Below are 14,482 nucleotides of genomic sequence, written 5' to 3' on the forward strand. Positions count from 1 at the left end.
TGTCACTGTATTTCTGATGTGATTTCGAATAGATTCTTGAAATATTCCCCCTGCAAGTATGTTTTGCTGTTTCTGATGTGTTTTCACACTGCCTTTGGTTAAGAGTGCCTCTCATTTACACGTGATAGCTGTTTACATTGCACACACTCCTTCCCTTTGTACCCTGTCCTCTGCACTTGAAAAGGCCTCGTTTTGCCTGTGGTGGGCTATTGAACGAGAGGCTGTGGGAGGCTGTGGTGTTGCCACAGGGAAGGCCATGCTCCACTCTTGTCAGAGTGGGTTATGCAACAGCCATTACCATGGAAAGCAAAGAAAAAATTTCAGGTTGATGTTTTGAAAGTGCTATCTGGGCTTTGTTTGGTGTGTAGGAGGATGATGATGAAGATGATGGCTGGTTACATTTGCTTTCAGAAATATCTGACAAGTGTTATCTGCTGAACAGAACCTGTGCGGATATTACATAAAGGTGTTCTTTTATATGGAGATTTGAAACACTTGAAAGCTTTATGTGTTTCTAATTTGGTGTTAAAAACTGCTTATGGCTAATATTCTACATATTCAGTGCATAATAAATGATAGAATGGTTCCACAGTCCTGTCTGAGGTGAAGCCATTATATAAAATCAGATTCTTCTGTGAAGAAAATAACTTAATTTTGAATTTCAGGTGTTGTGTGTCACTGTTACCTTTACTTGTGACCTTGACCTCTACAGTCTGCAGTTTACTGCTCTACTCACAAGTTCCATAAACTTCTCTCAGTTTCACTTCAGGCCCTGCATGCCTCAGCAGTGCATTATGAATACTCTGCAGAGAAAAGCTGACAGAGGCAGAATTCCTCCCACAGCGACACAACAATTAACACATAAATGGACCAATGGGGGGAAAGTTTTTGAAACCAGTGCTTTGTGTAAAACTAAGAAATGTCTTTTGGATGAACACTTACTGTGTCCCTTTTTTTCTCCTCCCACACAGACATACATTGGCAGTGTGGTGATCTCCATGAACCCCTACAGGTCCCTGCCCATCTACACGCCAGACAAAGTGGAGGAGTATCGCAACAGGAACTTCTATGAGCTCAGTCCACACATGTGAGTCCACCTCCCAGGTCTTCTCCTATTGGACGTAAACCTAACAAAGACGGATAAGGAAGGCCCTTCACGAAGCCTTAACTTTCAGAGATTTTGCTTGCAGACTCTAGTGTCACTTTGGTGCAATTTAGAAAATATACAGGTGCATCTCAAAATATTATTAATATCATAAAAAGCTTTTTTTTCCCTGTGATTTAATTCAAGAAGTGAAACTTCCATGTTCTCATCATTACAAACCGTAATGTTTCATGACTTTTTTTTTGTTTTTTTTTCGCTAATGATTACAGCTCACAATAAAACACACTATCTCATAACAGAATATCACAAAAAAGGATTTTTAAAACAGAAATGCTGACCCTCCGGAGCATTATGCACTCAGTACTGGTTGGAGCTCCTTTTGCACAGATTACTGCAATTCTGAGCTCATCTGTGTCTCTTGTGCACACTTTTACCTTCCAGTCGTCTTTCCATAAATCTGCTTTGGTAAAAACTCTGAGAACAGCCTGCCCTTCCAACAGTGACCTTCTGTGGCTTACCCTCCTTGTTGAGGGTGTCAGTGTTGTCTTATGGACATTTAAGTCAGCAGTCTTCCCCATGATTGTGGTTGTGTGTACTGAAGCAGAGTGAGAATGAAGGCTCGGGAATCCTTTGCAAATCTGACTTTTCCCCATAATATTTTAACATTTTTAGATGGTGGATCTTGGAAATTTGTGAGCTGTAATGATCAAGATTAACCCTTAGAGCTCACAGCTATATTTTCCACCATCATGTCTTGTCTGGACTTTATGCCTTAAAAAGCTTATAAAACATCAACCCTGTAGTGCACAGTCAAGCTCTATACATCTTTTTTCCAGGACAAACTTGGCTTTAAGAATATATCTACTACAGTAATGTCATGTGAATTTTTTTCAAAAGTTATAGGACTCTAAAGACAAAAGGAAAAATCAAATCGGAATTTGAAACTCAGAGATTTTATTTATAACAGAAAACATTAGTGACTAAGCCTTTTCTGTGCACAGGCTTGTTCTCCCATCTCTTGGGGACAAAACAGTGAGAAAATAAACATTTTGTGACTAACGGTTTTCAAAATATCTACATTTAATACAAAGAAATGTCCATTCGCTTTTTCTGCAGTTAGATTCATTTGTGCCATTCCTCTAAGCAGTAGAACAACTGGTCAACAACAACTTCCACAATGTATTGCAGTAAACATCTTCATGATGCCCTGGGCAAAAAGCCGAAGTAAGTGATTGACAATGGATTAAAAATTGATAAAAACGACGCTTATTATGGGATCTAACAATGTGAATTCAATCTGTAAAGAACGGCGTCCTTTAGGGCTACGGAGACATCGAGGGTAGCAAATGAATGACAAGAAAGTAAGCTTTCAGAGGAAAAGAAAGAGTAAGTGTTTATGACTTATGGTTCAAAAGTTATCAACGTTTTTATAAACTTGTCACTTCTTGTCATTTATGACAACACCATCCTCAGAGACCTCGGAAAGTCAGCCAAGTTCAGGGCTAACTAGAAAATGTTCTGTTAGAACTATGAATGCTTGGAGAACATGATCAGAAAGGCACAACAGAGAGCTTTCAGATAAAAAAAACAATTAAGTGTCTATGACCTACGGTTCACATGTTACCAAGTGATCTATAAAGGGATGTGCTGCGTGAGCTCTAAGGGTTGATACAAAAATGGTCTCGAAATAAACTTCTTTATGTAATATGAATCAGGAATTTTTGGAAGTTTTAACATTTTGAAGTAAATCAATTGGGGGAAAAATTAGGGCTGAACGATTTGGTAAATTAATCCAATTTTTTTCAATATTGCAATTTGATATGCCATTATTTCTTAAGTTCCTCATTTTATGTATCTTCAAACAAACACAAGCAATAAATAATTCTATATTATAACCAACACCATACAAGGACTGAGCAGTTTTGAAACTGTCATGATTTTTACTTGTACTGCAGAAGAGAAAGGTACAAAAAAGAAGAAAATTGGATTTTTGTGGAGTATTCTAAAAAACATGGCACTTGATTTATTGCCTGACATGTATTGCATTACACCTCTGCTATAAAAACAAAATGGAAAATGGTACTTTAACACAAATTTCAGGTCAAAGAAATATTACACCTTCTGTGAGTTGAAATATGAAGCAGGATATATTGCAATCTAATCTAATTTTTTCATAATTGCCCAGCATTAGAAAAAATGAACTTTGACATGATTTTCTAATTTGTTTAGATGTCCTTGTATAGATGCAAGCACAAATTCTCAACAGTCAGCTGAAAAACAAAATTTGAACCATCAGTTCCAAAAGTTTAAAATGGTTGTTGTGGTTTTGCAGCTCCTGCAAGTCTTTGAATCACTGCAGTTTTCATCGTCACTGAAGTGATAATTAACCTGAAATCATTTCTTCCTTTTTTCTTGAATGTAACAGATGTTAAAAGCAGTCACTGACCTTTTTCATATTTCCCATAAATTTCAAATTTGTGCCTGCTGCTATAAAGTGTCAGTTCTTCATGCTAGGTGTGGAAGCACCTCAAAGCATACTGAAGATGATAAGACTACCCCTGGATCCTTATGCTGTACAACATTGCTGTGCAGGCTACTGAGAATGAAATTCTCCGGGGGGGCTAATAAATCATGATATGTTATTAGTGCAGTGACTGCTGTACTGTAATTACTAATGCCAGCACTGAAGGCCTGTGATTCTGTAGTCGAACCAGTCTTTTTATGGCTGAATTTTTGAAACCACAGCTGTCTTCTCTGTGCTAAAATTGTGAACCTCTGTAAGAATGATCTTTTTGGACCCAGTCACAAATGAAGAGGGATACAGGCTGAGATCAGAAGGACACTAGCTCTTGTGTAGCGAGTCAGTCTGGTGCTTCTGCTGGCCATTCAGCACTGAGGCATGCCATCTGTCCACTGGCAACACAGAGTCAACATTTCTGTGTGGCTGCCAAGATAAAACAAAGCCCAGCACTCGTCAATTAGCCCGCTGTGTCCCTAGGCTGCAGCAGAACTCCTCAGAGAGGGACTCACTGAAAGAGCGAGAGTGCCCTTGTCCCTGAGCAGACTCACTCCCTGCAGACAAAAGCAAGCTCCTTGGCTTTACTTTACGGCCAGCTGTACAGAACTGACACGACACAGTTTCAGGCTGTTTTGCCCTTTTTTTCTGACTTTCTCTCCCCTGTGTCCTTGTGTTGACGGGAAGGGGCCACTGTTGTGTACAAATGCTTTTTTCTCATGGTCAGTGCCACAGAGCATTGTTGTCAGGATTAAGGAGGTGTCCTGATTTACCTGTTGAAACATGATAACTTAATCGCCCACAACAAATCCTTCCTTCACAATAAAACTCCATCCTTGCTATGAGCTGCTATTGGCTTAAAGCCGAGACAGAACACCAGCTGGCTGATTATTACCTTAAACATGAAGGCTGGAAGTGGATAAAGAATACTTACTGTCAAATGATTTTATTTCAGTTTTTTTCATTGAAATCCAGCTTGAGTGCCTTTTAACAAATGCTGCCTGGATGCCAATATTTTCATTTGGTTCTCGACCAAATTTCCTCTATGATTATCCTTTTAGAATTATAGAGGAATCAAGCTACTTTAATGCAAACCCAGTAATTTTGTACCAAGTGTTTCTACAGGCCTCAGCTGAACTTGCACCCTGAGCTAGAGTATAGCTGCTAGACAGATTGATGGCTAATATTGAAACATTTAAACTCCAGCGCTGTTTGGCAGTAGACAAGCATGTTCAGAAATGGACCCGGCTCTCAGCTGCGTCACCACAAGATAATTTAAATGGTCACCGAAGGTTAAAGGCTAAATAGCCTACCATTTGTCAAATTCTTTGCAAGATAATTTTCATACCAGTCTGACATGAAAAGAAAGCAGCCGTTGCCATAAAAGCAGGGATGCAAATTATGAAAGATTTGTTTGAAGTAGGCATGCAAAAACACTAGTGTGAACCCTAAAGCTGCTTAAATCTGCTAACTTAAAGCTCTTTACCGTTGAATGACAGATGTAGCCAAATGCACATCTCCCAATGTTTCAAATTAAGGGTTTTCTTTATATAGTTTTAAAGAAGCTTCTTCTACAGTAACTGTTTGAGCTTTTTTAGCTGATCTAGCCGAGAAATATAAAAAGAACAAGACCAAGACAAAAATGGCTTTAGAAGGAAACCTTCTACTTCCCTTTCTGTCCTTTTGCATCCTAATTAACTGATGACCTGGTTACATTGCCAAAACTGAATTATTTCTGAAATGAGCATCCTCTACATGTATTAAAAATCATCTTATAATTAGTCTTTAAGTAAAGAAGATTAAGCCCTGTTTAATAGGACAGGCTTGCAAAAACCTAAAATGCCAGTCTAAGGCAGATTGTTTCTACATGCAACATGAATTGATCTTAATCCTCGGGTCAGGCCATCTGGACCAAGCTTTACGGCTTTACATCGATCATCTTCAAGTTATGTCAAACTGCAGCCCTGTCAAACAGTGTGATGACTTCTCCTATTCTTAGGCTTGTTCTCTGTCACACCATCAACTTATTTTTTTCTTAATTTATCTGTTTGTAACCAGTACTGCGTGGTGGGTAAGCGAAAACAAATAAATTAAGACAGGAATCAGCTGAATGATCTAAATGATGAACTTCTCTTCCCGATGCTGAGTACTTTATTATACCAGAACTGCTCTTGTATATTATTCTGAAAGTTTGATATGCTTTCATCAGATGTTCCTCATCTTGACAATTAATTGGTGCTTAGTTTTTATTCTACTCTCCTTTTTTTCATCTTCATAACAAAATTCCCTCCAAACGTAATAACTGCCAATAAAAGGAATAAAACACAAACATAATACAAATCAGCAGGTTGAAACAGAATAACCTCACAAACATAATATATTTCCCACAGATGTAATAGCAGTTACCCACTGCAAATTAAAGGAGACATATTTTACTCTTTTAAGACAAGTTTATATCGGCCTCAGAGGTCCCTAAGACAGGCTTGTGAAGTTTGTTGCTGAAAAAACACCCCAGCCCTGCTCAGGACGAGCTGTCTCTGTGTCTGTGACTTTAAATGTTACCTGGGGGTGGTGCTGACTCCCCACATGACATCATGATGGAAAAATCTTGTTTTTACTTGAGGGGATTGTGGACAGGCCAGGGGCACATGTTTCTGTTAGAAAAGCCTGAAAAAGTAACTTGTGCATTATAAGTCCCCTTTAACAGAATATTCCATTTGCAGACATTATGAAAATGAAAACTAACTGTATGTGATCATTGTTTGTTGTTGTTTGTTTAAGTCAGCATATGCTCAAGTTGCAATAAAAAATTTAGGCTTGGTGAATTTTTTGTTCACAATGAAACAGGAAGTGGGATTAACAGTCTGTTTTTTTTTTGCAACTATGTGTTTATTGGGCAAAGTAAGGTATTACAGATATGATTCAATTATCACAAAATCTATTACATACAATATGTATCCAAACCTAAAAGGCTTGGGCAAAAAAACAAAAAATAATAGATAGCAGTAACATGATTTCATTGTTTGCCCCACAGCTCAATATTTAAATTAACAAATAATAAGACAACAAACAAGTAAAACTCTTAACAAAAACAGACAAAAGAGTAAAACAATAAACATCAAAAACATATAAAAGACTAACATTCATGCATGTCACACAATCTTCCTGATGTAACAGTTAATTCATCACAGTACTTCATTAGCTTCTGCAATAATAATTCATTTGCTCCAACCCCATTTTAATGCACAGTCACTCCCTCACTAAGTATGCTCCTCTTCCATAAAGCCAAGGTGACCATCTGTCTCGGAATTCGGTCTTTTGAAGTCTTAACTTAAAAGTTATTAAAACAATCTGTTTTGACACATTTTAATCTATTCTGCTAAGATTCATGGCTCTACGAATGTTTCAAGAGTTTAGAAAAGAACTTCCTGTTTCATGGCGAACAAGAAATTGCCAAAACTAACTTGAGTTTAAGCTCACTAGAACCCACTGGCAGTTGTAAGACTGCAGCAAACCATGACCACAACTTTGATTTTTCATCTTCACATTAAATAAACCTGATAAATTCCTGCTAATGCTTTAGTTATGTTTGCAGTTGGCGACCGCTGTTACATTTGCAGTATTATAACATTGAAAGCTGAAGATTTGTATAAAGTTTGTGGGCAGTTATTACATTTGAAGGCAATATGAACATGAAAACTAAATGTTTGTGATCCTTGTTTGTTGGCGTTTGTTCTTCGAATCAGCATAAGCTCAAACTGCATTAAAAATGTAGGCTTGGTGATTTGTTTTTGTTCACTATGAACCAGGAAGTAGTTTTCTCACAGTCTGTTTTATGGCAAACATGAAATCGCCGTAACTAACTTGAGCTTAAGCTGACTTGAACCCACTGGCAGTTGTAGGAAGGCTTCAATAAACAATGACCACAGTTTTCATTTTTTATTTTCACATTCTGTTCATATGAAATTAATGTAATTATGAGAGCCAGTGATTTTTACCTACCCATAAACCAAATAATCCCTGTTGATCTAATAGTTATTATGTTTGCTATAACATTCGTGGCAAATTTATCATTATTGCATTAAAAGCTGCAGATTTGTGTTGCATTTATGGGTGGTTATTACGTTTACAGGTGTTGCAATCCCTAGTTCTACGTACAGCACATTTCAGCAAGTGGTTATTTGATCTACAGTGGTAAACAAACAAAGGCAAAGGCTTCAGCTTACAACTGTTTAGCTAGCATTCTGGTAGTTTCAGGAGTTGTTCTAAGTGGCCGAGCAAAGGCTGCATCAAAGCTTGATTTTCAGTTCGGCATGCATGTTAGACTGCCTGCATGGTCCCATGTTGACCGCAAGCTTCACACATTTTTGGACAAAATAGACAGGAAATGTATAAATACAGAGCCGTATTTACCTTACTTTAGCAGAGACGTTTGTCCACATTAGTAGAACATTTGAACACTGTAAGGTAACACTTTCGGTAGATGCTTTTCAAAGTAAAAGCCTGGTTTGGCATCTCTGTGGAGAAGCGTGCCTTATCTATTCAGAAAGCTTTTATTCTGAATTCATCCTGGCCCACTAATCAAGACACTTTCAGGGAGATTTATGGAGGTAGAATGTATGAAGTAAGACTGAGGTGTGATCGCAGGGAAACAGCCAAGTACCTGACATCCCTCTGCCAGCACGCGTCCAGTATGAATCAGACGTTAGCTGATGCAGAAACATGAGCTACCTCTACATTAAGTGATCTGAAAAGTTTGTTCATCTTTTTATCATACCCAAATAGAGAAGGAAATAAGTGAGCTCCCAAAAAGTCTGTTTTTTAACAGTACTGTTTACTGATATTGTTGTGTATTTTGCCTCTCGCCCAGAATTAAAAAACATTGGCAAAGCATTCCCAAGAAGGAACAAAGAGCCTTCAGCAATGTTTGATGTTGATCTCTCCAATTTTAAGCACAGAGACAAAACTTGGCTCCTGCTTTTCTCTCCACATCAAAAAATATAAACAAATAAGCCTCTGCATAGGGATTTAAAAACAGAATTTGGATGTTGATAACATAATTTGAATAGAGTTGACTTGACTGGTATTCAAATGAGAGCAGCAAGTATGTTTCGTTACAGGTGATTAATCTTAGCTTGTCATGCTTTAAACACATTATTTTCCTAGAGCCATTAGAGCTCCCACTTATCATCCCATTCATCAAGGAAAGTGAGAAACATTAGGCTACATGAATTCACAAGGAGAACTCATAAATACAAAGGCCAGGCAGTGCAACGGAATACTTTAAATCACTGCAAAACTGTGCTGGAAATTTACATTTTCTTAAAATAACTGATAACTCTGTTGGCAGCCTGCCTTTCCAGAGACTTGATGCTTAACATGTACTTTGAACTTTCTGTTGCCCACTTTGTTTTATTTTAAATATTTCTAAATAACAGGGAAACAAAAGTTGTACACATTGTGATTTTTTTTAATGGAACAATGATTTGACTTGTTCAAAGTGTTTTGTCTTTTTCACCCAGTTTGTCCCAGAGCAATCTTATTTAAGCACCTGAGAATAAGGAGACTGTACAGTGTCTTTTTAGAAAGTCAAAGATGAATCTAGTTTCCATGCAATACTTTGAAAATGTATGGACCCCTCAGGAGGCAATGTGGGGGTACTGCAGGGATCTAGAGTTCCAGGGCTGCTGTGTAGAGCCATACAGTTACTGTATAACCAGAGTAAGAGTTGTGTCCGCATCCGCAGCGCAAAGTCGGGCACGTTTCCACTGCATGTTGGTCTCCGCCAGGGTTGCCTCTTGTTTCTGATTCTGTTTGACAGGACAGGATCTCAAGGCGCAGTTGTGGGGAGGAGGGTTTCCATTTCAGGGAGCTCAGAACTTTATCTCTGCTGTTTGCAGACGATGTGGTTCTGTTGGCTTCCTTGACTGGAGACCTCCAGAAGTGACGGTGATAGTACCTTACCATTGTAGTAAAGAAGGAGCTGAGCCAGAAGGAGAAGCTTTCAGTATACTGGTTGATCTATGTTTCTGCCCTTACCTATGCCATGAGCCCTGGGTAATGACCTAAAGAATGAGATTGTTGAAGCGGTCGAATGAGATTGCTCAGGAGGGTGTCTGGGCTCAACCTTAAAGATGGGTTGAGGAGCTCGCACATCTGGAGGGATCTTGAAGTAAAGCCCCTACTCCAGTGTTAATTTTGGCAGCTATTTTTAATTTTCGTCTTAGTTTTGGTCTTTAAATGAAATACATTTTAATTTTAGTCACATTTTAATCATTTCTGTCCTTTTTAAGTTTAGTGTAGTTTAAGTCGAAGAAAATTTAATACATTTTAGTCTAGTTTCAGTCCATAAAAAGTCCTCACATTTCAGTCTTTACTTTTAGTCCAAGCATTTATTTTCTTGCCTAAATCTGGTATCAAATCATGCTAGTGTGTTCTCTGCACCCTGCCAAACCTGGGGTCCCTGCTTTCTACAGCTGAGAGGCAGAATAGCTACAGATGTATTGTTTTTTTGACAGATTTACCAACAGTGAAGAAATATCACAGATTTTGATTGAAAACTAAATTACATTTTAGTCTAGTTTTAGTCATGTTGATGAAAACTAAGCTTAGTTTTTATCAGTTTTAGTCATCACAGATCTATTTTTGTTATTTTTAGTCTAGTTTTTGTCATGGAAAAAAGGATGTCGATAAACAATTGTAGTCATAGTCTTAGTCGACAAAATTAACACTGCCCTACTCTTTTTGGTCGAAAGGAGGCAGCTCAGGTGGGTCAGGCATTTGATCAGGATGTCTTTTAGTTACCTGGAGGTCTCCCAGGTCCGTCTAACTGGGAGGAGACCTCAAGGTGGACTCAGAATACGCTGGAGGGATTACATACCCCATCTGGCTTGGGAACACCTCTGAATCCCTCAAGAGGAACTGGAAAGCATTGTAAAGGAGAGGGATGTTTGGGTCCACTCACTTCACCTTCTGACCCCGGATAAGCTGAAGAAGATAGATGGACTTTTTAAAATGTGAAAACCCATGATGTTTTTCTATTTGGCTGCCATACAAACAAAAGGTTTTATGACCTTTCAGTTTGCCTGGCTGAGCTTGAACTTGCTGACAGGTATTATCACAGCAGTGCCTGAAGGGGGATCAGTGTTTGGCTTTAATTAAGGTAACAGCAGGGGGTCCTGGGAATCTTCCTCTTCATGTATTTGATCCTCATTAGACACTTGAATAGTTTAAAGTCAGCAGCTCAGGAGACGTCTCATCAGTTAAAGTTATTCCCAAAAGTGGTTGCCTGAGCCTCTTAAGAGACCGGGCAGCATACTTAGCTCAGTTGACTTCAAAATTGTACACCCTGTTATGTTTAAACCACCAATTCCTCTTGTGTATTGTCCTGTTGTGAGATGAACAAGTTCGGATGATTTTCTGCAGCAAAAATTGAGCATTTCACCTTATTGTGAGTTGTTTAGCATTCTTTAGCAGGAAGCCTCTGTCCTCATTGAATTTCTCACCTTACTGGTACTGCAGAGCTATTTTGGAGAACAAATAACAACCACTAGACAACTGCCTAGGCCTTAAAACCCCCTTCAAATGCAGCACATACCCACACACTCCGCAAATAACACCACTGTGTCGAAAAGCAACATCCACTATTGGTTTAAGGTTTGCATATCTATTATATCAAGGACAAGAACATGCCTGAGTGTCACAAATCGGTTTTCTGTGCCTTTCTGGCACATAAATGTCTTTTTATGGTCAACCCTAGTGTAACACGATATCATCTTTTGTGTGTCTCTGTCCTTAAAACACCTCCCTTTTATGAAAGTTGACTCCTTGTCTGAGTTAGTGTTGTGGGAACTGTCTAAGCACCCAGGATAGTCTGTTTGGATGGGATGGAAGATTAATGCAGCTTAAGGCTATTGACTAAATTCAGCACTAGGTGCATCGGCAGGATTGGTTTTGTAGAATGTGTTAGATTGATTAATGCTTTTGCATCATTAGCTCCTGCGCCTGCACCTCTGAGGATACCTGAAATGCTTTGTGTTCGTGTGGTGATGCTTTATGTCATTTGTCTGAGCACAAGTTAGGACCAGTGAGCGTGTGCAGGTGCTTGTCTGTTTCACACCTGCTCTTTTATCCTCAGACAAATATGCTGTGTGTGTGTGCTCATCAACTGGAGAAAAACAACTGCAGCTGGTCCCCCATCTCTAAAGTTGTTAGTGGGCTAATTGCCTGTTAAGTTCCATTTTAATTAGAGTTAGTGTAAAGTGTGGCTTGGCCAGAGACCAGTAAAGAACACATTGATCAATTAAGGAAAAGTCAGGCAGCAGATGTTTCCAACAACTGTCAGATGAACTTCATCAAGACTTTTCAACATCCTAATATGCAAACTGTGATTTTGGGGGAAAATGATTGATGAAGTTTACTTTTTTATGCAGAAGAAACTGAGAAACAGAACAAATAAGAGTGCATATCAGTTAGAGGCCATAAAAACATGACAAGAAGGTTGTTAAACAAGCAAAAAGACATAACACTGAGACGGTTTATATTCAGATGAGGACAACATTATTAAGCCCTCTACACTGATTTTTTTAAAAGGTATTTCCCAAATGCTGTGAAACAGAGCAAGGAATCTTTTTGCACAGTGTTTCCAATGACCCTAGTTTTTTTCTGGATGCCAATATTTTACTTTGCACACACAAACATTATTTTACAAAAAACCTAAATCAGGGTCTAAATCGATTTTTTTCAAACTTTTTTTTCCCAAGGCACACCTAAGATCTAGCCAAAATCTCAAGGCGCACCATCTCCATATTTATGCAAAATCTCCTCTCATATTTTTTTTGATGCATAGTTGTACTTATAATGCATGGTTGTTCAAATTCTCAACATACCCTCCTTGACGTTCCTGGCCCACACCATTTGGGAACAACTCAAGTTCACTCAAAAATGTATGGTTTGCAGCTTACATCAGCTATGTCTGCCGTATTTACTGTTGCTGATTAGAGCAATCTGCTGTAGCAAATCCAAAACTTTTGCACCTGTTACTGGGAATTTTTATGCCAAATTGTCCGAAATGTATAAAGTTAGAAAATGCCAGAAATACCACAGAAAAATCTTAGCTTTTCAAGATGCTTTCTGAGAGGTTGTCCAATTTTTTTGATATTTAATGAAAATGCAAGTTTTAAAACAATATTTATCATAACAATGTCTATCTAAGGTTCACTTTGGTCTTCTGGAGGTGGTTCTAGTAAGACAAAATGACGACCCAGACTCAGTTTTGCTGCTGACTTCTTAAAGTTTTCTTTCAAAATCTTCACATACCATTCTTTCTCCATGGTTGCTTCCACCTTTATGAGGTAGTTTGGTTTGGTCCCATCTGACCAAAGGACATGCTTCCAGTAAGCACAATCTGTCTCCAGGTTGTCCTTGGCATTCTTCAGTTTCTCTTGAAGGTGTCTCTGCAGAAGTGGGCTTGTCAATTCCTGACTTGGCTAAGTGCTTCACTAGAGTCTTGGCAGTTATTCTGGGGCCTTCAGACACATCTCTCATTATTTTTCTGTCCTGGGTCTTTAAAATCTTTCTCTTCTTGCGTCTGTCAGGCTTGTTCTGGACTGTGTAGCTCTCTTCAAATTTCTCCATGATGCTTCTCCAGTTCTTGACATTTGGAAACGCTGTGATAACTTTATATATCCTCCTCCTGATTTGTGAGCATAAACAATTCTTTTTCTCAGGTCAAAACTGATTTATTTTGTTTCTGCAGTATTGCTTTCTCCGGTGACGGCTCAAACCCTTACTGAAGTTTTTATACACTGTGTGAAAAAGAAGATAAGCCTCAGTTTAACCTGATTTTACAGCTTTGAGCATTGCAAAGTTAATGCACATCATTGAACAACAGCGGCACAAAGAGTGCTAATAATTTAGACCCAGGTACTCTTTGGTTGAAATAACAAATATATATATTTGCTTTGTTCAAAGTAAAACAATGTTAACATCAAAAATAAAACTAGGGTGTTTTTAAAAGCTGTTTGAAAATATCTTTACTGGTAAATCAGTGTTCATTTTGACACCTATTTTTAATTTTGGTCTCATTTTTTGTCTTTAGATGAAATTACTTTTAGTTTTAGCCCCATTTTAGTCATTTCTACCCTTTTAGTTTTAGTCTTGTCTTAGTCGACAAAAACTCAAAAACATTCTAGTCTAGTTTCAGTCCATAAAAAGTCGTCTTGTTTTAGTCTTTATTTTTAGTCCAAGCACTTCTTTTCTTGCCTAAATCTGGTACCAAGTCATGTTAGTGTGTTCTGCACTCTGCCAAACCTAGGGTCTCTGCTTTCTACAGCTGAGAGGCAGAATAGCTACAGATGTATTGTTTTTTGACAGATTTACCCACAGTGAAGAAATATCACAAGTTTGAATGTCCAAAGAAAACTGCATTACGTTTTAGTCTAGTTTTAGTCATCTTGATGAAAACTAAACACACTTTTTGTCAGTTTTAGTCATCACAGATCTATTTTTGTTAGTCATAGTTTAGTTTTTGTCATGGAAAAAAGGCTGTTGACAAACATTTTTAGTCATATTTTTAGTCGACGAAATTAACACTGCTGGAAATAGTTTTAAAAACGTGAAACTGTAATAGTGGAGCCAATAATGTGGTCCTCATCTGTGTATTTTTCCCAAAAAAATCTGAAGCAAGTTTCTGATTTCCACTTCTGACAGAAATACCTATCATCAGTCCAGCTATTTTGATGTTGGAAACATTTCCTTTTGAAGTGCCCTAACATTGGAGGAAAATACTGTCAGCCCAGCTCCAGAGCCTGCTCATGCACAACCACAGATTTTTTTTTCCTCCTACAAAGGGCCACTCATGT

At 38.2% G+C, this 14,482-nt stretch overlaps 1 protein-coding gene across 8 annotated transcripts in view; it reads left to right on the forward strand.

The window, feature by feature from the left end:
* myo1b (myosin IB) overlaps positions 1 to 14,482 on the forward strand; it is a 125,568-nt gene that overhangs the window by 26,823 nt on the left and 84,263 nt on the right. For all 8 annotated transcript variants that reach the window (XM_041807652.1, XM_041807654.1, XM_041807655.1 and 5 more), the window contains exon 3: positions 972 to 1,087. In XM_041807652.1, coding sequence (XP_041663586.1) covers positions 972 to 1,087 — 116 coding nt within the window. The remainder of the gene's footprint in view (positions 1 to 971; positions 1,088 to 14,482) is intronic.

This window comes from Cheilinus undulatus, linkage group 15, assembly GCF_018320785.1.
Source record: "Cheilinus undulatus linkage group 15, ASM1832078v1, whole genome shotgun sequence".
In the NCBI taxonomy this organism is placed as follows: domain Eukaryota; kingdom Metazoa; phylum Chordata; class Actinopteri; order Labriformes; family Labridae; genus Cheilinus; species Cheilinus undulatus.